Source organism: Abramis brama (genome assembly GCF_963993115.1).
Source record: "Abramis brama genome assembly, chromosome: 16".
Classification (NCBI taxonomy): Eukaryota; Metazoa; Chordata; class Actinopteri; order Cypriniformes; family Leuciscidae; genus Abramis; species Abramis brama.
The window spans coordinates 20,533,579-20,560,424 of record NC_139978.1 but is presented as its reverse complement, the minus strand read 5'-3'; the positions used below and the strand labels follow the sequence as shown (position 1 = coordinate 20,560,424).

The 26,846-nt window shown below is 37.1% G+C and overlaps 1 protein-coding gene across 1 annotated transcript; it reads left to right on the top strand.

Moving 5' to 3' along the window:
* The first annotated feature begins 526 nt into the window (after positions 1–526).
* Positions 527–26,503, top strand: fancc (FA complementation group C). The gene is made up of 15 exons (XM_084086592.1): positions 527–791; positions 3,570–3,735; positions 7,514–7,601; positions 8,157–8,251; positions 13,577–13,684; positions 14,348–14,412; positions 14,532–14,696; positions 14,805–14,961; positions 17,725–17,780; positions 18,448–18,547; positions 18,830–18,905; positions 23,079–23,172; positions 24,239–24,413; positions 24,532–24,723; positions 26,126–26,503. The coding sequence occupies exons 2-15, from the start codon at positions 3,580–3,582 to the stop codon at positions 26,264–26,266; spliced, it is 1,668 nt and encodes a 555-aa protein (XP_083942718.1). The 5' UTR covers positions 527–791; positions 3,570–3,579; the 3' UTR covers positions 26,267–26,503.
* The last annotated feature ends 343 nt before the right edge of the window (positions 26,504–26,846 follow it).

Here is a 26,846-nt window from a genome sequence, read left to right as displayed (position 1 = left end):
TGGATTCACGCGCTTTTATGTCCTGGGTGAACGATGTTATATGGAGGTCTTTATGTTAAAACGTTCTGCAAAAAGATTAAACCATGCCTTTAACATTAATTTTTTGCTGCATATTGCTATTTTACAAAGAATTATCTCAGATCCTCAGTCTTAAACAATTAAAATAATCATAAAAATAAAATATAATAAATCATTTTTTTTAAATAAATTGTATTTAAAATTATGACAATATGCAAAGAGTGAAATAAAAATAAACCATTTTAATAGTTGTGTCATATTTATTATATTAGTGAAGAGCTGAAAAGCAGCAGGTGGAAAGCAATTTCTCATTTTATGTATAAAATGTAGTTTTCATCATACATATTATCAGACAGTCATGAGGTGGAAACATATGGCACATTTGTTGGTTCAGATAATGAGAGTGTGAAAGCTTTTGTGTGATTTAACAAAATAGTATTTTCCTCAATAATGTATGGGCGCTTCAGTTCATGCTGCGACTTTGCCCCTCCCCTTTTAGAGGCGCGCAGCCAATAGCAGATGACAACATCCGGTTTAGATGTCTGAGAGGGAAGTTCAGAAAGATTTTTACAGCATCTGATGCCGCGAAAATTCCGTATTGCGTTTAATAATCTTATATACAGTTAGCTTAGATTATTGGAAAAGTAAGACAATACATGTACGTCAACAGAAAGCCTGAGCAAAATAAGGAAGCCGTGAGAGTGCAGAACTGTCAAACACGACGGCAGAAGTCTTCGCAGACCGTCGTCGCGCTTAGCCTGCTGATTTTAAAGGTAACATCTGGGTTTACTTTGTTTATTCAGATTACAATGAACTGAAGCCTTTGGTCTGACTGTGTGTGATTTCATCTATGATTGTCAGAAGCAGGATGCGCATTTGCGAATCATACTATTCCCTTGCTGCTTGCTCATGAATATTAATTAGATTACGTGACTTAATAAATATTCATGACTTTACTCTTTATAAATGTTTGTTTGGAGGCGTGTATGTACTCAGACAGAAGTGAAATGCTTCTTGCGCTGATGTTGGAGTCAGTGAGAATACAGACAAATATGATATAAATTATGTACAATATAAAACCAAGGTAAATAAAAAAATGGTACCCTTCTCTTAACCTTGTAAAATATAGTGTGCTCAATATTAAAAATATTAAACATACTTCCTAAATGTCTTAGCTCTTTAAAATCAAGATTAGTTTCAGTTTGGATTTTGGAAAGTTTGAGGAAGTATGTCAGACATAATCATATAAACCCCAGTTATAGTGTAGCCTATGTATTATGTTTAATTATTACATGTATGTTCAGTTATGGTGTATTGCGGGTGTTGTTAAGCCTATTCTTGACACTAAAAGCTGCTACAATTCACTACAAGTAAAAACTGTTTTTTAATTCACGGGTCAATTTTGAGATATTGTGTCCTGTTTGGCTTTTCATACCATGTTGTTTCAGACTAGTGAACAGAAAACATCCAAAATACACTTCAAGGGTAATTTCACCTAGTTTCAACCTGCTTTGTGTGTTGAAAGTACAGTATATGTAAAGGGACGATGTTTAGGGCTACTTGTTCTCTGTGTTACCTGGACAGAGAAATTCACATTTATTTGTCAGCAAAAGTCCACTGATGAAAACTACAGATTACACTGCCACATTTTTGTATCCCCACCCACGGACAGTTGGATCGACGAGACAGAACAGTTAATGTAAGTGTAGGTTTATCACTGAAAATTGTACTATACTATGTCTAGTCTTTAATAAGCTTTCTAGTAAAACTGGAACACCATGGCAACGTACCTGTATGTGACGACATTTTGCTTGGGGCGGAACTGACAGAACGGCAATTTCTTTCAGTTTTTTCCAAAACAAAAAACTGTTTCGTCGCTGTGTTTTCTCTGTATTTACAATACTTTGCAAGCTTTAGCCACTACCTACAACATACTGGAAAATAACTCACTCCCACTAAATGTTTACTCTTTGAATTCTAGCAACCCGGGATCAATTCCATTATGACTAAAAGTTTGCTAAGAGCTATTTCCTACTAAAGCAAGTTGGTATTTGACTCTGGTAAGCGTATCCTTAGCAGACTGGTATGGTCTTGAATGGCAAGATGCCCAGTGCATTATGGGTGTTTTAAGTTTTTCTACTTGGCAAAAGGGAAGACAGCAGCCTTTTTTCTCCGTTTTCTCTAGTCATATAGCACCGATTTAAAAAAATGTTCACCTTTCTACTACATATGTTGCCAAGTTTTATTAAAAGCCCATTTTGGCAGTGATGAAGTACCCCCTTGTACCCCTTTGTTTATTTAAAGGGATAGGCTAGTTCACCCAAAAATAAAAATCCTGTCATCATTTACTCACCCTCAAGTTTTTCCAAACCTGCATGACTTTCTTTCTTCTGCTGAACACAAAATAAGATATTTTTAAGAATGTCGGTAACCAAACAGTTGATGGACCCCATTGACTTGTATTGAGTGTATTTTTTATTATGGAAGTCAATGGCGCCCATAATTTGCTCTTGACTGTTGCTTATGTCAAGAGCCAAATTATACATTTGTAGTCACTTCTTTACTACAGCTTTTTTTTTCTATTTGGCATACAGTCAGGAGGATATTAGTATGTGTTGGTACACGTCAATGTTGACACTCTCCAGCGCATAACATATAGGCCAAACCATTTACACTTGCACAGATTCAGCTAACGCTCTACTCTAGTATTCTGTGTTGGAATTACACCCATCTTGGCCGTGGCAGTTTATTGGCCAGGCGGCTATGTTCCCCGAAGGACTGGTGAAAGCTGTGCGGGGATGACAAGTCAACAAGGAGCGTTTGTTCATAGTTTGGTTTGATGAAAAAAAGGAAAGAAAGGCTAATTATATATTTACATTGTCTCACCCAAGGGATTTTTCCAGCAGGGGTGATGGCAAGACATTAAACAACTCCGCCGTTACGAGCAGATCATAAAAACACTCCCTTGTTGTGTTTTTCACAGACCTGTCATTAAGACTAAGAACAACAATTACCCACAAACTCCTGCTCCTGCACACACAAGCTGTTTGAGCGCTTTTTCTACCCCGTTACGCTGTGGTCACGGTGTGAGAACCTCGCCTCCCAGCAGGACACAGATGAGGATATGTCTCCATTCATGGCTTCAGCCTTGTTCCGTTTTGTTTATTTGTCAAAAATACTTCAGTGCTGAGTTAAGAGCGTTCTAGAAGTTTAAAATAAAGTCCGTGAAGACTTTATTGCACAACTCATTGCCTCTTTTATCCCCCCCCCCCCCCTTTTTTTTTTCCAAACTGGCCGGCTCATGAAATAGAGGCTGATGACAAATTAAGAGACCTCAATTGGGTAACACATTTTCAACTCCCCATTTCCTGATTACAACCCCTGTCATCTCAGACTCTGTACAAAAGTCATCATTATTATGGACTTAACTCTCCTACTTTTTCTGGAATGAGAAACACACTTTTGAAGTTGCATGGTCCAAATGTGTAGATCTGCTGGCCTTTCAAGGAATTGTTCATCCCCCAAAATCATTTATTTGTGTGTCTCTGCAGACTTCAGAGGATGGCTGCTGTTTCGGAGACAGATGTGCAGTTCTGGATGGCTAAAGCAGTGAGCTGGGGCGAGGCTACATCATGTTCCGCCCTTCTGGACACAAGCAGACATCTTGATTATCTGAGGAGTTTTCTCCAGCAGGTTCTTCTGGGGTTGCAGCAAATGGTATGAAACATTTCAGAACACATAACTTGAGCTTCACAAGCAGGACAGCATTAGAATTTACACCATCTACAGAATGGTCATCTAGTTGTCCAATAACCGACTAATTGATTTGTGAGGTCAACTACTTTATGATTTTTAAATCATTAATTTTAATACAGGGTAAGACAGTACGATTTGTAAGACATTAAGTCTCCAAAACATTATCAATTTTATCACTATCAAATTTAAATTTATAAATTTATATTTGCATTTATAAATTTCTTGTCAACATTTCCACTGTCCCCAAAACATTATAAATGTTACAAAAAATGTTTTTCTTGAAGTGTTCTTAACTTTGCAAGAATAGCTAGAAACTATACATGGAATGAAATAAATTCATAAACACTTGAAAATTATGGCATGCATAGCAAAACATTACTAATTGGTTTGTATTTAAAAAAAAAAAAAAAACGTATTTAAACTAGCAAACAAGTTTAACTCATCAGAAGTCACAACCAATTGCCACTGAAAACCAAATACTTAAATATGCATTAAAAATAAAGGCATGAAAATACATTTACATAATCCACTTGCATGAAACTCTGACAACGGCCCTGGACGAGAGGGGTATACTTATTACTGAGTACTGTAATATTAAAAAAAAAAAAAGATAAATTAAGAGATCCAACTTTGAGAGATTTTGAGCATGCTGACAGCATGTTATGCTTTAATGTGCTAAAAGTCTCACTGTAACCAAGAACTAAGAAATGGAGTCGATTTTGAAAATGATTAGTTTTGCACATTTCTCCTGCCGAGTTCATAGAATCTCCTTCAATATTAAGGTCAGTGCTTTAACTAACTCTTTTAGCACCCCTAACAGAAGCTGCTCTGTGCGAATGAAGGCTGGACATTGGCACAGCGGCGGTGATGATTTAGTGGGCTAATAGCCACCCAGGGACTGCCAGCGTTAACCTAATGTATCCCTGCATCAAGTGTTGCAATTTTGGACGAGGTATCATGGGTAAGGGCGACTCTGTGAAGGACCAGTGTTAAGAAAAATTCTGCCTCCCACTGACTCTCCTCACCTTGAAAGAAGCTCTTTATTCAACCTGCAGCGGCCTTTCGCACCAGCAGATCTTCTGCACATCGTGCCGTTTGGTGCCTGGCATGTCAGAAAAGAAAAGAAAATCTTGCAGGCTTTCTTATTTCAACTTACAATGGCTGCCCTGCCAAAATGCAATCACACCTTCCGTTTCCATCACGCTCAACATGCGTCAGCTCCTCTGACAGCATTCAGCAATGTGAAGGGATCGGGATTTCTTAATTGGCACTAAACCTTTATTCCCGGCAGAGCCTCATAAAACGGCCCGAATGAAGTGGATATGAACAGCAGTGCTTGGATGATTTAAGGATGTGGCTCGCGCCTGAGGATGAAAAATGTCTCATTTATATCAATTTCCTCATTTGCATTCCATCAGAACTGGTTTTCCCACTGCTTGGGACTGCTGGAAAGGGGAGGATTCACGGTCCCGTAAACGGTTTTCTTCCTAAGCCTGACACAGTTGGGTGCCCGCTGGCGATGCGCCCGTGCTCAAGGGGAGACTGAGAGATGCATGTTTGAGTGAACACATTCCATAATTGCTGACTTGTGAATGTGTATATAAGACTTTTTGCCCTTTAAATCCCATGAGAAAGCATCTCTGGGATAGTACATGCAATTACAAATTTGCTCTTAACCCTCTGATGGAGGTGGATTATCACTTTGTCATGGTCAAATGAATGGTCTTTTCAAGCTGTTTTTCAAGAGTTTACATTAGGGCAGCATAATTAGTCAGATTCAAATTTATATTGGGATGTGGTATAGTGAGATTATTAAAAAGCCGCATATTTTATTTTATCTATTTTTAGATATACTTGAAAATTCTAAAATTGTATTAATTCAAATTTAATCAAAATGTTTAAATGGTGTTTGGGGACCCAAGGTGGCTCCAAAATGTTTCCAGGGAATCCGCAGAAAATTGCAGAAAATCATTTTTTATGGTTGTTAAAGCTGTAAAACAGATTTGAAATAATATTAGGTTTGAAAAGCATTAAATAATTGAATTGAAAATTCAGGTTTATAGATATAACATTTAAAGTGGGGATAAAATGATAGATTGTCAAAATATTTTCTAGATTATATTTTAATAATTTATTTTGGCTTCAGTACATTAACAATATAAAAAACAATTATTTAATTTAGCTAACAACACATTGTTTTTAAAATATCATGCTTTCTCTCACATACAAAATGTTTTTTTACACATGAAATCATCCCTAAAAAATCATGAAAAAATCCCTCTATTAGATGTTATAAATGCAAATGGAAGTTCTAGAGCTACAATAATTAGTTTAGTGTGTGCTCTGTATTTGCATTCATTATTTTTTCCTTTTGTCAGACTTGACGTGTTAAAGTTCCACAGGAATGGTGTCATTCTCTTCATGCGTGCACTGAAATCGTTTAGCATCCAACAATGTATGTGCCTATGGAATGTAAAAAGGCTCAGATCCTTTGTATGGCTTCCAGTGTACAGTAAATTGGCAAGGCACATCTTGAACTGATGCAAAAAGCTGTGATACTCAACATGCCTTTGCATTAGCACACTGGTTTTCATTAATTACGTAACTGACTTTAAAGAAATGATCAGTGACTCTTTCTGTCTGTCTGTGTGGGAACTGCTTTATAAAAGACCATCAAAAGTTTTTTTTTTGGCTCAAATAGTTCTTCAGGAAATCATGATTAATTTTTTTCATATTAGCTAATTGTTCATACTTTTGATGTCAGCTAACTCGGCAAGTGGCAGAACTTCATTGTGCACTTAAACTGTCAGTATTACTTAAAAAAATTCTAAGCAATATAGTTCTGACATTAGCTCGTTTGTTCCTGCAGAGTTCCTCTCTGCAACCATCAGTTCTTCATTGATGTGCCAAAAAACAAAATGGGCCTTTAAAATGGCCCTTATTGTTGCATTACAGAGACCTTTGTGAAATACAACAACAAAATGATTGGCTATTGTGGCAAGAGAGGCATCTATTTTAGGGTATCTATGAAATGTGTGCTGAATCTTCATGCAGCCAGTGCTGATGTGGTTATCAGGGAAGCTGGTATTGCAGTGGAAATAAAAAGGGTCTTAGGACATATCCTTGTGGAATGCAAGATGGTATGACTTTAATCATCTAGAAAGAAAGGTTTTTTCCATCCATTTCAAAACACATCCATCAGGTGTGTTTTATATCCGACCAGCCACCTGACTTGTGTGATGTATGATCTGTATTCATGGTGTTGGAGCACCACGGAAACACCAGACTGTTTCTGATTGATTCACAGATGCCAACTTTCACACTATACAAGTTATGACGCAAATTTCAATGATATAAAGGGTGTGCCCTAGTATTAATAATACACACGTGAATAATCCAATTGAACAATAGTTTTTTTTGGCTTTTTCCATTGTATAGTATAAAGAAACTGAGAAATAATGGGGTTGAACAATATCGAAAAACGTTACAAGCAAGATTCAAACTTTCATCATTTGCATGAGTACTAAAGCTCAATGTGCAAAAGAATGTATGCTCAGTTGAAAATTTGTTTTAACTTTATTTGTATTTTAACACCTCACCTTTCCAAATATACAGTACTCATCTCATAGATTATGTTAATGGATGCAATGTGAAAGGCTGTATTGCAGTTTATTTTTCATGATTCCGATGCAGAGTTTTGCTATTGATGTCTGAGGTGTGTGTGTTTACTGTATAACAGAGCTCCACTAGTGAGGCCATGAAGACGTTTCCTTTTGTGGGCCAGTTCCTGGGAAGACTTTGTTGGAACCCATGTGTTATTGCGGATGGTAAATTTACGACTCTTCTACACTTGGGGGTGTGTTTCCCATTTAAGACCAAGAAATGTGTCTGCATGGGTTGGGTATTTACACTAATTTTCCAATGAACCCTGTAGTGGCCTGCTGGGCATTTGTTCTGTTATTTGGCTTTCTTTCACTACCTCTCTCGCTTTCTTGTCTGAACACCATTTCCCTTCCCTGAAATTTCTTATTAGATTATGTGTTCTTCACATGCAGCCTTAAAAATTACTTGAAAAAGTTGAAAGATCTATCACTGTACTTTTTACCCTGTTATATAGTTAAAAAATTATATTATGAATTTGATTTAAAGTTGTATATATATTTATTATAAATTTATATTATCAGCATAACAATTTGAGTGAAAAGTTGCATTGAAAAAGTTCTAGGTTTAAATTAGATATTTCATCTTAGTTTAGTCTACATTGTGCCTGATTATAAATGCATTCATGCATTTTCATGGGTTTCCCATTAGATGAATAATGTGTCCATTTTCACATCTTATAAATGGCATTTTGTCCTGTGGTCTTGTTTATGTATGCTCAGAGAGAAGCCAGAGACTCCTGCTGCGGTGTTTGAGCTGTCTGTACAGCGCTGAGCCACTGAACGCCGTTGAGCGAAAAGCCAACACTTGGATCAAGGTAAAGCCAACAGCATTTCACCCCTTAAGGTTAATGAATGGATAAATAAATTGCCAAAGAAGTTTAACAAATTGATATCCTTACAGACATATATTGGTTGTTTAATTTAAAGTGTGAAGATGAAAGAAAAAATCAAAGGGGTCATGAATTAAGAAATCAAAATTTCCTTGATCTCTTGACATAAGAGGTATAAAAAATATCCTGTAAAATTCAGAACTGAAAACTTCCTCATTAGGCCAATAACAAAGCGTGGATTCACTTTTTTTTTTTTTTTTAAGTTACTGTATTGCGTCAGTAAGTCGCTGTTCATTTGTTCGCTTCATTTTACTGTGGATTCATTTTTAAAGAATTTTCAGAGAAACAAAACAAAAGATGATGCAGTGCCGACTACATCGGATCCGACAGTAGTGTCACAACTCTCAAGAAAAAACGATGTTTTTACTTTGTCTGTTGCAGATTGTTTAATATGTACTCACTTTACTATCACTTTTCTGAAAATGACGAACGACAAATATAAGAACGACAGTGTGACAAATGATGGTACATTCATAATTCGTCTACACGAAACATGCATGATGTGCCGATTAATTCATCTAATTGCACACCAAAAAGATAATTTCATTATTGATAAAGTCATTATTGTGTTAAATGATAACTGTGGCAACTCCAGGTACTTTATTTGCCTCTACCAGCTTACAAAGCATATGTAATACGCATAAAGGTTTCACAGGTGACAAATGTTACAAGTATGTAACGAAATAAACACCTTTCTGTTGTGTCTTTGTTTCAACTTGTAATAAAATACAAGACTACCTCACAAATGCATAAGGAATAGATATAAATAAAAATGGCTTACTGCCAAGCTGTTGCAGACTGAAGTATCCTTGGTATTTGAGGTGTAGGTTTGTTGTCTTCTGATCCGGGATCAGACTCTGGCTCAAACATGTATGGCTGAACATGCAGTTAGAATGCTAGAATATTGGGACAAAAATACCCCTGTATGAGTTTTTTGTCTTATATTTATGTCATATGATATAGTTAAGCAATATCATATGAGCAACGAATGCAATATCACACGAGTGCGGTTTTGTCCCGAATAGCACAAGCGCAAATGTGATATTAATTTTATCCAACAGTTAAATAAATAAGAAGTTAATATTGTTGTTGTTGTTTTAGACTCAATATTGTATGTTTTTGCTCAGTTTTGCCAATGAAAATATTACAAAAGCCACAGCAGAACAGTTGTGCGTCTCCGAGCAACACAGCGGTGTGTCTTTCTTAACAAATCCTCGTTTTGAACGAATCGGGTGAACCAATTATTCAATGGCCCATTCATAAAGAGAGACATTTATTTAATTCCTGAATTTGAGCCATTTAAACAAATCGAATGAATGAATGAGTCAATTACTCTCTCATAAAGACATTTTCTGCCACCTACTGGCAGTTTTAGTTTCTTATTTAAAGTATCATTTCATTAAAAAATTATATTTTATGTTTCCATATTAATAAAAAAAACATTAAAGTGATAGTTTACCCAAAAATGAAAATTCTTTAATCATTTACTCACCCTCATGTCGTTTTAAACCTGTATTACTTATTTTTTTTCCTTCTTTTTTTTTGCGGAACATAAAATAAGATATTTTTATGAATGTTGACTTCCATTGTAAAAAAGACATTTCTCAAATTATCTTCTTTTATGTTTCACAGAAGAAAGAAAGTCATACAGGTTTGAAACTGTATAGGGTGAGTAAATGATGACAGAATTTAAATTTTTAGGTGGACTATCCTTTTAATAGCCATTTAAAACCCATTAATCTCACGGCATTATTTAATTGTAATTGCAGTGTAAATGCATTCATGCCACATCTGAGCTGCAATAAACGGTCTGTAAATATATCTAAATACCAATGCAGGTGCAGCTTCTGAAAAAAAAATTGCCGTTGTAGCCTAAAAGTTTATGTGTAATAAATTCCATGTTGAATCAAATTAAATATTTCTTTCTAAAGCTGTTTTTTTATGCTTTTCTCATTTAACACAATAATGACTTGATCAATAATGAAAAAATATTTTAGGGGTAATTTTTCAGCCAAATTTGGTGTGCAATTCAATTAATTTATTGGCACGTCATGTGATTAATTAAATACAAAAAGGTAATCGCTTGACAGCCCTAATTATTTAATTTTTAGAAGGTTTAGAAGGTAATTCTTTGAAGGTTTAAGCCCTTTTTTGTTTGTAATATACCTAATAAATATCATACTCTTCCAGACCCCAACAGTTTTCAATCTGCCAAAAGTGTTTTTGAAATTCTCAATGTACACTTTTATATTTGAATAGATGTAATCAGGGTTGGGAGAGCGGGGTGATGAAAAAGAACTAAAATAATTGTACACTTTCAACTTTTTACAGAGTTCACACAGATGGTTTACCATAAGCAATACAGAACCCCTCGCGTTTCGTGTGTGCATTCGTTTGATTATTTTTTTCATCTAATAAAACATAGCGCTAATTAAAGCAGGGCTTTTAAAGTAAACTTTTAATTTGCCAGATGTTTTTTGACCTATACGAAGGGAAGTGGAGTCAGAGGGAGGTGTGGGTTCTCTGTCAGGGGTTGAGACACGGTATTTAATCTTACATTATTTATTTGCTTAGCTAACAATCCCAAGTGCAGCAGCAGTGTGTGTACGTATGGTTTGTTGGAAAAAGATACAGGACAAAAAACAGAGAGATTAGGACTATTTGTGTGAGGAAGTTACAAATTATAGGTGCTTGGGAATTTACTTGATAGATGAAACATGGGAAGAGGAATACAATCAGTATTGTTTCCAGTGACTGGCCTACAAAAGGTCCAGAAGGTCGCTGTTTTTGACTTTCTTTTGGTATAGAGGTCAGTTTATTGTCAAAATTAAATTACACCATGATACCATGGTAATCTCATGCTTTTCCAGACATTTGAAGTACCATTTGCAGTGGTGAAGATAATTTGATTAAAGATTATGAAGGCACATTAACTTTAAAAAAGAAAAAAAGAATGATGTGCATGGATAAATCATTTATAGCAAATACTGAAATAATACATGGTGACTTTAAGGGACATAGTTGTAACTTTTTGGGTTTGAGTCAGGAATTGTGCCACTTTGTGTTCTCTGTTTAATAGCAGATCACATTCTCATTTGTTCTGTTTTGCTGAAATAGAATTACTGTCCAATGTTGTCGGTCTCTTTCTTCTTGTGTTTTAGCAAATTGATTTGGTCTGAGTTGATTTCCTGGGGGTCTATCTTCTCCTCCCAGTCTGACGTCTTGCCTCTTCCAAGCCGTTGATCTCTTATTTTTCCATTCTCGTGTTTGTTACGGTCCTAATGGACTGTGTGTTTTTCCATTTATCCCCATTCCTTGTTTGTTCCGAGCGCTGTTTACTGTCACTGTCAACATTTTAAGACTCACCCATTAGAGAAAGCCTTCATGTCGATCAGCATGGGTTACAATGTGAGGTCCATCTGGGATGATTTCAGCTGACCCCCCAGAGCCTCAACGGCGGTGATGGCCTGTGTTCCTTTAGTCACTCATCATGAATAAACAATCGGTCCTGTCATTCATAAAGCCATCTTGGTCGTGTTCTTCATGTGGGTGGTTTAGCCCAGAAGAAGAATGACGATGCTTCCACTAGAGCCACGGACTGACATTTTTGCCTGTTATTAAAGGGCCTGTTGCCCATTCTACTGTGAGCCTTTGCTCTGGAGCGCCAGCCTGACTCGCTCTCTCCACATCACAAAGACCAGACCATGCCTGATGGCCCCTCCGCTCCTTCAGGGCTCCTGGGGGTCTGGAACAGTCTTTAGGGAGACATGTGTGGTCTCTTTAAGTACAATCACCTCTGCAGGCGCATTCGAGATCTATTTTAGGCCGAGCAGAATGACCCCATCTTTACTATTTCTGTCACTTTGTCTTTTGATGTGCCTTTATTTTTATATTATATAAGGATTAAACTTTGTCAGGAAACTTACCCCTGCCCCAACATGAAGAATTTATTAGCCCTCATATTAATGCATTCAAAATCTGCTTATAACTTGCTTATAAACTGAAAACTGAGTCATAACTGAATGCATAATTTGTTTGAACGTTACTGTTATTACCAAGTTATTACTACATGTGCCCCTTTTAATCATTAAAAAAGTTGAGAAATTCTTTGAAATGTACAATTTTTCGTGAACTACAGAAAAAACATGCTAGAAAAATATCTATTTCGTCAATATTCATGAGAAATGTAATGTGCATATATAAGATATATAAGAACATATAATAATACCATATATTCTGAGAATTACAAGTTTTAACTTTGAAATCAATGGATATAATTAAATTTCTTTGAACTTATAACTCATGACTGCTCAAACACGGTCCAAATTTGAATAAAACTCACATATTCATTTTCTAACATAACGACTTCAACATTACTGTGAAATGTTTTCAAACTAAATATATACATTTAACTTGTAACAACTTGCATCAAAACAGACAGTAAAATAGGTGGGCTCTTTTGACTTGCAACCACGAACACCTTAAGAGTGCCCTAGCAACTACATAGCAACCACCCAGAACAAGCAATTGTTTGATTTTTAGCATTAATAGTTTAATAATGTATTTTGTTAGCTTGTTTCTTTGAAGATCTTTAGGCTAGAGTCATGTGAGATCATGCCTTGATCAGAAAACATCTGAGAAGTGAATATGTGCTCCTCTTAAACTTTCTTTTCATTTTAGGAATATTGTACAAGTTGTTTTGATTTAGCCTGGGCATCCATGTGGTTTAGTACTGTCTAAATTACCACTTTGAAGACCAAAAAAAAAAAAAAAACCCCAGACAAAACAAAGAAAAAACATCATGGCAGATGCCATCTTTTTCCACCTCAAGGTAGAGAAAAAAACTAGAGAATATATAAGGTCTGCGTTTCATTGGCCTGTGCTGTAGCCGCAGCCCAGCTTAGAGTTGAGTGTGATCTGCAGTGTGTTTTTGCTGTTCAGATGGTAGTAATTGAGCCTCTTTGGGTCTGTGGAGGACATCTTAGCATACTGTAAACCTAAAGAAACCACATGGCCCCACCACAAGCAGACATGTTTTCTGTCAAGGCTTAAACCCTGTGCTTTCATAAACACCATTCCATTGTCTTTTCCCCTTTTTTATTTGTATGCAACATGGAGATGTATTTATGATGAGCAAATAGTTGTCCAATTATAGACAAATGATGTTATTGATGTTTCATGGTGTGTGATTACATTTTCCCAATAAAAGCTGTCGTCTGCATTTTTACGTTCTGTGTCTGTTCTGGACAGAATATGTTGTGTCATCTGATCTCGGAGGAGGAGGGCAGTGTATCTCATGCTACAGTAAAACATGCTGGATCAAGCCCGAAGCGATACCACTCAGAGGCTCTTCAGAAGGTTTGGGAATCACTGTTCACAGTCTTGGCATATTGGTTAATAATGACATGGGTGGTGTGATGGGTAATAAGGCCTAAGGCTAAACGATTTCACCTTTTCAGTCTATTGATGATTTTCAATTGAATCTATTTTCTTTCCCCCAATCACAATAAAGGTTGTTTCTAGTAAACAGCCACTATTACCAAGTAGGTTGGAAATGTTTAATCTAGAATCATTTATGTTGAAATAATGATTTGGACCAATAAAATAGCATGTTTGATATACAAATTTTAATTATAAATACCACTTATGTATTCATTATGTAGACATAATGAGGCAGCATATGAAAAGTGACAGTAGCCATTTCACCATGATATAGATGACTTATCATCTATCATCTAGTCTAGTGATGTGCTGTTTAAAAATGGACTAATAAAATCATTTTAAAATCATTCACAATGTTCACATTATCATTTTACATCACTGGCAAAATCATAGCAAATACATTGTGAATAGATATCTTTCCCTGCCGTGTATTTTGCACTCATTTACATGAGAAATTAGTTCATGTTCACGGTTATTATAAACTGAAACCAAGTTAAAGTCTGAGTTGATTTTTAAATTGCATTTTTATTACATTTGTGAAATTATAGGCAAACTGTTGTGTCCTGTTGTCACTTTCAGGTGGTGGCATTGATGACAGACGAGGTCATTAAAAGCTGTGACGGCTTGCCAAAAACATCAGCAAGGTAATGAACGCTTAATCTCACACTGGATTCGCCTATATATATATATATATATATATATATATATATATATATATATATATATATATATATAATCCACACTAATTAATCACTCTTTGTAGATGTTCAAACGAGAACATTCACACCATGTCGACGGCATGCGCTGCCTTGGTCACATGTCCTCAGATGGCTCCTCTCATTGGAGCTCTGTTGAAGCATTCCATGTTGTGTGGCTCTTCCTGTCTGAATCAAGAGTTTATTAAGGAAGTCAGCGAGGCCTTGATCAGGTAAGTATCATTACAGTGAAACACTGTAATACAGCATTTAATGACAGCACACAGATGATGTCCGCTCTTGACCCGTGTATGTTTTTCCTGTCTTTCTTTCTTACACAGTAAGAGGCTTGTGTTGGAGGATGAGGCTGTAGTGACCCTGTGGTGTCTTAACCCCACCTGTCTGGAGGGGGCAGCAGTGAGCTTACTGGAATCTGTGCTGTCTGACCATGAATCAATGACACAGAGTCTGGACAAACATGTTAACGACTCATTACTGGTACGCTTGATTTCTTCTATATTACCATTAAATGCTGGTATTTTTTTTTTAGATGGGTCTCAAGTTTGAGACCACATTAAATATCTGTCATTTAAACTGCTACTTTTAAAATGTTTCACTTTTTGATAACACCAAATGTTGTATAGTTGCATTTGTCTCTTAAAAATGGCCAAACAGATCAGCACCTTACAACAACAGACCATCACCGTGTTTATTAGCAACAAGTTCACACTGTTATGTTTGGTGGCAACTAGTACCGCATGTCATAATATTTGCTTCGGTTGCTAATTAATTTGGTGCTGCTGTGTTGACAGTAAAACTATGGTAGTAAAGAAGGAATTTGATGGTCTGTTGTTCGTATGGTACACAATGTATGAAGATTAACAGCGGTACGCCGGCCTCAGACTCAAACAGTGTGACGTGAACCAGACCTGTGGTCCAAACACATCTTTATGATGCTGTTTCATTCCTACATAAAGAAACTTAAAATGACTGAAATCAAGACCTTATTTACATGTCTCTCTAAGGATGTCAAACAGTCATCATGTACATAGCTGATGTTTGAGGTCCGTTGAGGTCTGTTTAGCATCTCATTCTGAGCTGTACAGACAGGTAAAATGAGGCCCAAATGCAGCTGCATTCAACTCGTATTTGTTTGTGCTTCAGAGCATATTAAACTGTGCAGTGTGTTTACGTTGCAGGAACAAGTTGTTTAAACCGCAATCAAAAAGGGGAAACCAGAAATTAGTTTCACATTTCTGTTTTCATCCACCTTCCTCAAAGCTGAGCTCCAATAACAATAAACAGCATCTTCCAGCATCCCACTGCCAGAAAGAGGATGTTTTTGCTATTCTGTAATTGACCCTCCCTGAAGTGTTAGGAGAAGGTATGGATGAGTGTTTGGAGAACCCATCTGTTTTCACTAGGGAGAGAACGCTTCGGCCTTCATAAAAAGCAGACAGCTCTTTCCTGCGCCTCTGCTTACATCACGGTCTCTTATGTGGGATTTTAGAGATTTAAAGCAATAGTTTTAAATTTTTGGTTTTGAAAATGATTGATAATTTATTCATCCTCATGTCGTTCCAAACCCATGTTATTTCTACTGTAAAACACAAAAGGTGAATTTATGAAGAATGTAATGGTTGCTCTTTTCCATATAATGAAAGTAAATGGGGACTGGGGAAAAAAACACCATACATTGTCAGAAAAATGACCATGAAAGTGTAGTACAAGTGGCCCAAACTACTCGTGCTCTGTATTTTAAGTCTTCCGAACTTTGTGTCGTGAACTATTTTTTTTTTTTTTTTTTAAAGATTATCTTCTCCACTGTAACTCTTGACAGCTCCAGTCCCAATTAAATATAGAAAGTCATACAGGTTTGGAACAACATGAGGCGAGGGTGAGTAAATTATTGCATAATTTTAACTTTGGGGTAAACTCTCCCTTTAAAGAGAAATGCTTTTTTTTGAGGCTGCCAAAGGGTTAGGTGATCATGCACAGCCTGCAGGTTTGATCCTAGACCGGAAGGCACCTGTGAATTTATACCATTGAAAAGTTTGGGTTTATTATGATTTTTAAATGTTTTTGAAAGAAGTCTTATATGCAGGGATACATTTATTTAATCAAAATACAGCAGTGGAAAGTGATGCATATTTTTTTCAGGATTCTTGGATGAATAGGAAGTTCAAAAGAAAAGCATTTATTTGAAATAGAAACATTTTGTAAAAGTATTAATTTTCTGACCCCTAACTTTTTAATAGTAGTGTATGACGATTGTCTGATGACTAGTGTCTGAATCGCTTATTTATGAAGATCAGGTGAGGAATTAAATGGTGTTGTATATCAACATTTCGGCTCCAGGTGCATCTGAATTATTGTGCAAAAAATTGCTTGTGATTGCAGTCATAACAGTTTCGTTCATTGGTTTTATGACTTTGGCTGTGAGTTGGTGAACTCTTTTCTTGACGTGATCTTTCTCTTTCTTGTTTCTATTGCTCTGTCTTCTGTTTCTGAGACGGGATCATACCATCTAATATTTGTTGCCGAAATGCGTCTCTTTTTATTGGAGCAGCAAATTGGCGGCTTTGGCAAGCGTTGAATAGCTGGGGTTACGGGAATATCTGAGATGCTTTGGGGTTTGGGGGGTGGTGTGTGAGGATTGTGTGTGCGTGCAGAGGGGAGATGAGGGTGCCTGTAGGCTGGGTGTGGCAGATGTTTTAATGGTCCCAAATGAAGGAGAGAATAATGAGGCTTCTCCCTGTGGCCTACACACACACACACACACACACACACACACAAACACATGCGCAAACAGAGACAAATGTTCTGAGGATCAAAGACCGGAGGGGCACATGTGGGCTCTCTGGAGCACTGATGTTTTGGGTCTGGGTGAAATGTTTTTATGGCATTCTTTGCCCATATGAACTATGGGTATATTAATGAAACCTGTTCTATTAAAATATGTGCATGTACGTTTACGTGCTGCACCAGACACGCATGTACAGCTGCTTGGATGTAATTTTTTTGACTCTCTTTCACATGAATTTAAAACAGATGATATTTGCTGTATAATAAAGCAATGTGCGTTTTGTTGGTAAGAAACTTGGCTGTTAAACTTGCAGCAGTGAATTATGGGAGAGGATCTGTGGGAGATGCCAACGGGTCCTCATTATTATTGCAGCATTGCCTCCTGGTGGTTGAGAGAGTAGATTACAACCAGACAGTGTTCCTGATGCACTGCAATGTTCTTCTTTCCCCCACCAGCCTCAAGCTTCAGCCCATTACTGCCACATCTTTCTCACAGTCACTGAGATTTACAGGTGAATATTGGCTTGTATTATTGTTTTTAGACCTATGCAAAATCTGTCTGCAAAACACCATAAAATGTGCCCCAGACCATCTTTAAATCCATTCTGCTAAAATAAAAAAATGATTAAAAAAAGACACCATCTGACCCATTTATACTGTATATAATACAATATATAATATATTAAGTGATTATATAATATAAATTGATGTCCGGAAGGGATATTTGTTTTTAATAACCCTACAAATGTGATTAAACCATCAAAGTATGAGGAAAATATTTTATATATTTTTAAACAAAACACTACTTGGTTATGATATTTATCTTACAAAATTAATTGGCAAAAAAGGCAAACTGCTACAGGTTTTATTTTACTATGCATAAAACCCCCCAAAAGCTCACAGGACAAAGCATTCATTGACTACAACATATTCAGTTATTAATATTTTGTTGGTTCTATCAATTATTATATTAGTACTGTCCAATAATATTATTTTTATTATTGACATTTTCCTGATTTAGGCTGCTATTGGAAGCTTTCAAAGAATACTAAACTGTTACCCATATCTTATGTTTTGATGCTTTCTCAATCAAAGCATATATTAGAGCTTTAGTGTGAATGTTGTTTTATTTTTTAAACAAAAACAGTATGGATTTATAATGTGTGTGTGTGTGTGCAGGAATGTGCTGACAGAGATTGATGAGAACCTGGCCCTGAGAGCCCTCGTACAGGTTTTCACTGCCTGCTTCCTCCAGAGAGTGACTGGACAGAAACCTCAGGTACAAGCTGACTTCATGAATGTGAATGTGTCATTTCTCTGGCACTAGCAAGCACCAAACCGAATCACAAAAAAAAAAAAAAAGATTGTTTCCAAAAATACGAAATCCCACAGAGGCCATAAACAAAAGAAAACAATGCAGAGAAATAACAATGCTTGGCCTCTGTGGAGCTTCATGTGATTGGCAGGTCTGTTTGGTGCCACTAGTGGCTCTCAAACGACACAAAAGAGAGATTTCAAAGTTGGACTTGTTGTGATATCTGTGTGCATATATGATTTGTAGGATCGTCTACCACTCAGAGCCTTCTTCCCAAACGTGACGCCCAGTTTACTCTCTCCTTTACTGACAGCACCGTCAGGTACAGCATCACATACTACATCTGAGAAAGCTATTTTGATGATATAGAGCATCAACAGTTTATAGCACATAGGGGGGGGAGTGGGGTAAGCTGTGATACTTTTTAAGTTGGTTTCAAATAACCAACTTAAAAAGTGGCACATCGTTTACAGTTTACCCCTAATATGATGTATGTATAATGCTAAATAAAGCTTTAAGTAAATAAAACCAAAAATGTATTTTCAAAATATCTCTTTAAGGGTAAACTGTAAGTTTAATTGTTATAAATAAATTGTTTACATTTTTTAAATATTAATAAAATAAAAATGTGTTTACAGAACCAACAAAATGTGCAGCAAAAATGCTTTGAATGTGTTTTATCCACATTTTCTGAAAAAAATATCCATAAATCATCCTGGAAAATTTTCCAGAACATCTGGCACACTTTACCCCACAGCTATCATTTTGGGAAAAATACTTAATTATAAATGTTATTATTTTAAAGATCAATACTATTATCAATACTAGAGGATTGTACAATAAGACTTCCTTGTAAAAGTTTTCATTTAAAAATAAATGGCTCATCCTTAACCTAAAAATCACCTGATTTTATGAATTGGACACTACCGTTCAAAAGATTAAAATAATAATAATAATACTTTAATTTAGCAAGAATGCAAAAAGATTTATCAAAAGTGACAGTAAAGTCATCATCATGTTACAAAACATTTATATTTAAAATAAAAGCTTTCAATTCATCAAAGAATCCTGAATCACAGTTTACACAATAATATTATGCAGCACAACTGTTTACAACACTGAATAATAATAATGATAATATTAATGATAATAATAATAATAATAAATGTTTTTTGAGCACCAAATCAGCATATTCAATTAATTTGACTAATTAATTGAAGACTGGAGTAATGAATGCTGAAAATTCAGCTTTGCCATTACAGGCTTTGCCATGTACAGTGAGGAAAATAAGTATTTGAACACTCTGCTATTTTGCAAGTTCTCCCACTTGGAAATCACGGAGGGGTCTGAAATTGTCATCGTAGGTGCATGTCCACTGTGAGAGACATAATCTAAAAAAAAAAAAATCCAGAAATCACAATATATGATTTTTTAACTATTTATTTGTATGATACAGCTGCAAATAAGTATTTGAACACCTGTCTATCAGCTATAATTCTGACCCTCAAAGACCTGTTAGTCTGCCTTTAAAATGTCCACATCCACTCCATTTATTATCCTAAATTAGATGCACCTGTTTGAGGTCGTTAGCTGCATAAAGACACCTGTCCACCCCATACAATCAGTAAGAATCCAACTACTAACATGGCCAAGACCAAAGAGCTGTCCAAAGACACTAGAGACAAAATTGTACACCTCCACAAGGCTGGAAAGGGCTACGGGGAAATTGCCAAGCAGCTTGGTGAAAAAAGGTCCACTGTTGGAGCAATCATTAGAAAATGGAAGAAGGTAAACATGACTGTCAATCTCCCTCGGACTGGGGCTCCATGCAAGATCTCACCTCGTGGGGTCTCAATGATCCTAAGAAAGGTGAGAAATCAGCCCAGAACTACACGGGAGGAGCTGGTCAATGACCTGAAAAGAGTTTCCAAGGTTACTGTTGGTAATACACTAAGACGTCATGGTTTGAAATCATGCATGGCACGGAAGGTTCCCCTGCTTAAACCAGCACATGTCAAGGCCCGTCTTAAGTTTGCCAATGACCATTTGGATGATCCAGAGGAGTCATGGGAGAAAGTCATGTGGTCAGATGAGACCAAAATAGAACTTTTTGGTCATAATTCCACTAACCGTGTTTGGAGGAAGAAGAATGATGAGTACCATCCCAAGAACACCATCCCTACTGTGAAGCATGGGGGTGGTAGCATCATGCTTTGGGGGTGTTTTTCTGCACATGGGACAGGGCGACTGCACTGTATTAAGGAGAGGATGACCGGGGCCATGTATTGCGAGATTTTGGGGAACAACCTCCTTCCCTCAGTTAGAGCATTGAAGATGGGTCGAGGCTGGGTCTTCCAACATGACAATGACCCGAAGCACACAGCCAGGATAACCAAGGAGTGGCTCTGTAAGAAGCATATCAAGGTTCTGGCGTGGCCTAGCCAGTCTCCAGACCTAAACCCAATAGAGAATCTTTGGAGGGAGCTCAAACTCCGTGTTTCTCAGCGACAGCCCAGAAACCTGACTGATCTAGAGAAGATCTGTGTGGAGGAGTGTGGCCAAAATCCCTCCTGCAGTGTGTGCAAACCTGGTGAAAAACTACAGGAAACGTTTGACCTCTGTAATTGCAAACAAAGGCTACTGTACCAAATATTAACATTGATTTTCTCAGGTGTTCAAATACTTATTTGCAGCTGTATCATACAAATAAATAGTTAAAAAATCATACATTGTGATTTCTGGATTTTTTTTTTTTAGATTGTCTCTCACAGTGGACATGCACCTATGATGACAATTTCAGACCCCTCCATGATTTCTAAGTGGGAGAACATGCAAAATAGCAGGGTGTTCAAATACTTATTTTCCTCACTGTACATTTTATATATTCAAATAGAAAACAGTAATTTTAAATTGTAATAATATTTTACAAAATTACTCTCTTTACTGATTTTTTTTTTTTTTAATAAAATCAGCCTTGGTGCGCACAAAAGACTACACTTTCAAAAACATTTAAAAAATCTTACTGATACAAACTTTTAAACGGTAGAGCATATTTGTAGACCTTGATCAGTTTGCGTTGACACAAAATTCATTTACTTCCCATATAAATGACTTTAATTTGCTTTAAATGGATTCTTACCTTGAAAACAAATCACTATTCTCACGTACATGTCAGTCATAGGCATATATACGGTCATATGACAGAAATTGTGAATGTTTCCTAGAATAAGGGGAGACACAGCTACATAGTATAGTCTAATTATATCATATCGCCAGCAAATTACAAGACACACCAAATCTCTTTCTTTTACTCATACACCACCCAACTTGATAACCTCATCAACCGACTGAACATGACTAAAATATCGGTTTTGTCCCAGTGAGTGGCTTGAGCTTTATTTGAATCCTTCATCCTAAACCTCCACCATCTGAAGTGTCCAAAAGCCTGGCCTTATCTCCCTCCCTACATCAGAGCAGTCCCAAACAAACAGGCTCCTTCCTCCTGTACCCACCCTACCCGCTTCAGGCCGGTCCTCTGATATCTATCTCTGGCTCGGCTCCCAAAGGACCCTGGGCTCTGCAGCGCCTCCTGAACTCCGGAGGATATCCTCACAATGCCACCTATTCTATATCCAGCACAACAGAAGAATGCTGCAGGCCTTAGGTGTCTGCTCCACCAGGGGCTCTTTTTTAGGATTATTTGTTTGCGCTGGTTCAATTGTCAGTGTACATGGAATGATTGACATGAAGGGGGCCTTCGTCTCTGAAAGGAGATTTGTGAATGCCAGAGCTTAGGTATTTACCTCATCTAGCCAAGGATAGGTCATTATTCTTGAATGTGGGACAGTTCATCCAAAAATGAACATTTTGCCATTATTTACTCACCCTCTTGTTGTTCCAAACCTGACCTTTTCTTCTGCGGAACACAATATATTTTGATGAATGCCTGCTTTTTTGTCCATATAATGATAGTAAATATACAGTGCTGAATATGTTTTAAGGGGCTAAACACCCCAGGTAAACAGTTTAACTGAAGTATCACCATACTTCCCCAGTTGATTGATTACATTAAGAATTGCATACATTCTTGTGTCCACCATTTTTTGTCAACATTTTCACAATTCGCTATGTTTTTAGGAATAAAATGTATAAAAGTCAAGCAAATGATAAATGAACAAACCCCTCTGTAAATCCGTCAGAATATAGATAGGAATAAAGCTGTGACGTTTAATGACGTGGAGATATTTGGCTCAGAAATGCATTTTGAGAAATCGGACTTCAAAGATATGTATTGTATTTAAAATCTACAGATGCAAATAGATAAAGTGCAATAAAATAAACAAAGATTGGTCAAGAACATTTTAAAGGCCTATCGAAGGGTCGGTTGAAACTATTTGAACCGGAGGTTTATTATCAGTGGGTAAGTTAGGTATCCAGCTCAAAATCAGTTTCCAAAGTGTCTGATTTCTGCGTTTCTCATGTCACCCTCTTTCAGAGGTTCCCAGGGAAGCCTGGCGGGATCATCTGAGCTGGATCAGAAGTTTACTTCAGAGCGTGACAGAGAATGAGGAGGCGGGGGAAGATGTCAGGTGAGATGAGCTTCAAGACACTCTGCACTTCATTGCTTTCTTATCATCTGCCGTGCTGTTACTTGAGAGATTTCCCACGCAGTAATCCGGTATGGTTCCGGCCAGCTCAGGCTTGACACAGGAAGGGTGTTTGGACACAGATGACCAGATATTCAGTGATAGGTTTTCACTTGAAGTACATAGCTGCTCTTCACAAAAGCTTGTCCTGGAAAAATGCCCAAAAGGTCTATCCATACCAAGTGGAATGTCCTGAATGACTTTAAAATGGGTTGCAGTACATTAACCCTTTGTGCTACATACATAACCACCCCTTAAAAGTCCCATTTATAATATATGTGTATATATATATATAATATATGCACATAAGTATAAAATATGTTTTTCATTTAGCCAGACATACGGTCGATTTGTTTCATCCTTGATGCAAGTAGACCTATTGACGCCAATTCTTTTCAGTAACCCTATACAGTATACACACATACACTACTGTTCAAAAGTTTTGGATCAATAAGGTTGAATATTTTTATTTAGCAAGGATGCATTGAATCAATCAAAAGTGTCAGTAAATCAGAAAGATTTCTATGTAAAAAAAAAAAAGCTGTTCTTTTGAACTTTTTATTTGTCAAAGAATTCTTTGTATCGTTTCTAAAAAAATATTAAGTAGCACAACTTTTCAACACTGATGGTAAATAGAAATGTTTCTTGAGCAGAAAATCAGCATATTAGAATGATTTCTGGAGGATCACATGACACTGAAGACTGGAGTAATGATGCTGAAAATTCAGCTTTGTTTATCACAGGAATAAATTACATTTTAAATATATTCAAATCGACTTCTGTGAATATTTCTAAATGAAAAAGCAAATAAATTGTTGAATCAAAGTTTGAAATTCATTGAAATTGACAGATTAAAGTAATTTATTTATTTATCACTTTAAGCTGTCCATTTAAATGTTCAATAAGAATGAACCTTCTTTTTTCTCTATCTCTCTTCATAACACATATGTTACAGTAAATAACTGTTATGTTCTTCCATTGTGTGTTTGGGTGGATGGTGATTTTCCAGGGCGTATGAGTCTGTCTTTGAAGCTTGGTTCCTGCTGGTGCAGTGTGGGTACTGGGTGGACACAGCTGTTGAGCTGCTTGTTCTGGCAGAGCCTGAGAACGCCGAACCGCTGCTGTGGCTCCTGACGTTCTTCCACCACCCCACCAACAGAGGGCACCAGAGGTCCCAACAAACCGTAAGAGATCTAATTATGGCGCTGAAGTCAGTCAACCTTACGTCACAAGTTAAAAACAGCAAAGTGAAGCAGACTGGAAAATTACTGATGGTTTCCTCCTCTTTGTTTTTAATCTCAGGCAGTGGCCAGAGAAGCCTGGACTCATCTAAGGATCCTGTTTCTCACTCGTCCTCCCCTTCCTAGTCACCTCAGTGCTGTGAAAGAGCTCCTGTCCTCCTCTCTTTCAACAAACCTCGTCTTGCATCTGTTTTCAAACTTTGCCATCTTTTCCCATGGACCTGTTAGCATTATCACTGAAATAACTGACAAGGTGAGGTCTTCACTGATTCAGTTTCAGCACATTGTGAAATTACATTTACGTCCACAAATGCCAAGGGTTTACTCATGCGAACCCGGTGGCCTATTCAAGACTAGACGAGGGCTCTGCGCAGCCCAATTAAGTTGTCATCAGTGCCTTTATTGATCCTACGCTAGTTTGTGTGGTATGCAGAGAACAACAGAATAAAATAGGCTGTTGGGTTTACAACACATTTAAAATCAGAAGCGTTTCAGTCTCACACACACACACGCACGCACGCACGCACGCACACGCACACACACATTAAAAACAAGTTTACCCCCAACTGCTTAAATGCTGAGAGTGGCTATTTTATGGCAAGGTTAGGCCTCAACTTTGTTTACATACAGGGATAATTCATATTGATGATGATGATATTTTGAATATTCATGCAGGTGTTTCCCATACAACAACAGTTCATAGTGACCATGGGCTGTCAAACTCTGAATCTCACAAACAGAAGCCAAAAAGATTCATAAAAGTAGTTAATCTGATTTGTGCTTTATATTCCAAGTCTTCTTAAATCATGATATGTTTTTTTTGTGTCATAATTTACTTTTTATCTTATAATTTCAATCTAATAACATTGTCATACTTTCAACTTTTTATGTCAGTTATGACTACCGGTAATTAAAACAATTTGTCATAATTTTAAGTTTTAATGTCATAATTTTGACACATGCCAAAATTCTGACTTTTTATCTTGCAGTTTTGAAGTTTTAGGCCATATTCCCTTTTAATCTCATAATTTTGACTTTTAATCTCATAATTATGGTTTAGTATCTCATAATTTCAACTTCTTATGTCATAATTATGATTTACTAATGCATGTTTATTTCTCATGTGGTGGAACCTTTTCTGCTTCTGTCATACAGGTTCTCGTTTCTCCGTTGTCTCCGCTGGTAAAACACGATAATAAGTGTTCCATTGTCTAATTTTCACTCCTTGCATCACCGAACTACACTACTCTCCCAGCATATCTAGAGGCAGCAGCCAATGAGTGTGAGGATTCTCTAACGTTTAGTAAAACTCAGCCAGTCATGTCATTTTAACATGGCGAAATACAATGAGGGTGTGAGCTGCACCATACACATTGAATCGCTTTTTATAGAACATTTTTTATACTCAATTTTTTATATATATATATATATATATATATATATATATATATATATATATATAAAAGAATTATCATTACAGTCTCAATCCCATGTGAGTCTCAATCCCATCAAATCAGCACCGAACTAGTGAATGCACCTCTATTTTGCTTTGCAACATGAAAATAGATAATGATTAATACACACACTTAATTTCTGTGGTCCAGTGGAAATTGTGAGGGCTAATTACCCAAATGTGTGTTTTTTGATGCTGGCAGGTGCTGACTGAGGCTGCTGTGAAGCGCAGGGCACTGTGGATCCTCGCTTCGATACGCTGCAGACTAAACAGTGCTGCCTCGCGGGACGACAGAGTTCATTCCAGGCTGAGGACGCTTCAGGACACCCTCCTCCAAACCTGAGAGCCTCGCATAAAAACTCCTAGCTTCGAGAGCTTTCTGAAACTATTTATTAGGACAAGGAATCCTGGCGTGGCTCAGTTACGCATCAAAATGCTGGGTGGGACGATATGGCATTTATAGAAGAGAAGCCCAGCTGCCGTTTTTAACTTTAAAAGCAGTGGGTGTTCTCCCCCTAAACCCAAGAGGGGCCTCCGCGCTTGATGTATTGAGCCAAATAAAAGGAACACATTTATTTCTATCTGTGTGTTTGGATGACATCAAACGTGAATCCGAGAAAGTAAATCTCCACCGATGCGACTGCTGTCAGATCTGCGGTTGTATTTCTTGAGTGTTTGGACTCGGCGTCTTTGTTGTTTGACTGCGGAGCTCCATCTAGCTAACACGCCGTTTGTCTTCGCTCACTGTCCTCCCACACACTCTTCTGACAGGAGAGCATGCCGGAGTCCTTCTCGCCACATGATCGCTCACATCTGCGCGTGTGTGTGTGTGAATCCCAGGGAAGGGCCTCCTGAATAGTTTAGTCTCTGTACTTTACACTCTAGACTCCATCATCACTAGTGCTTCTCCGTGGGTCTCTGTC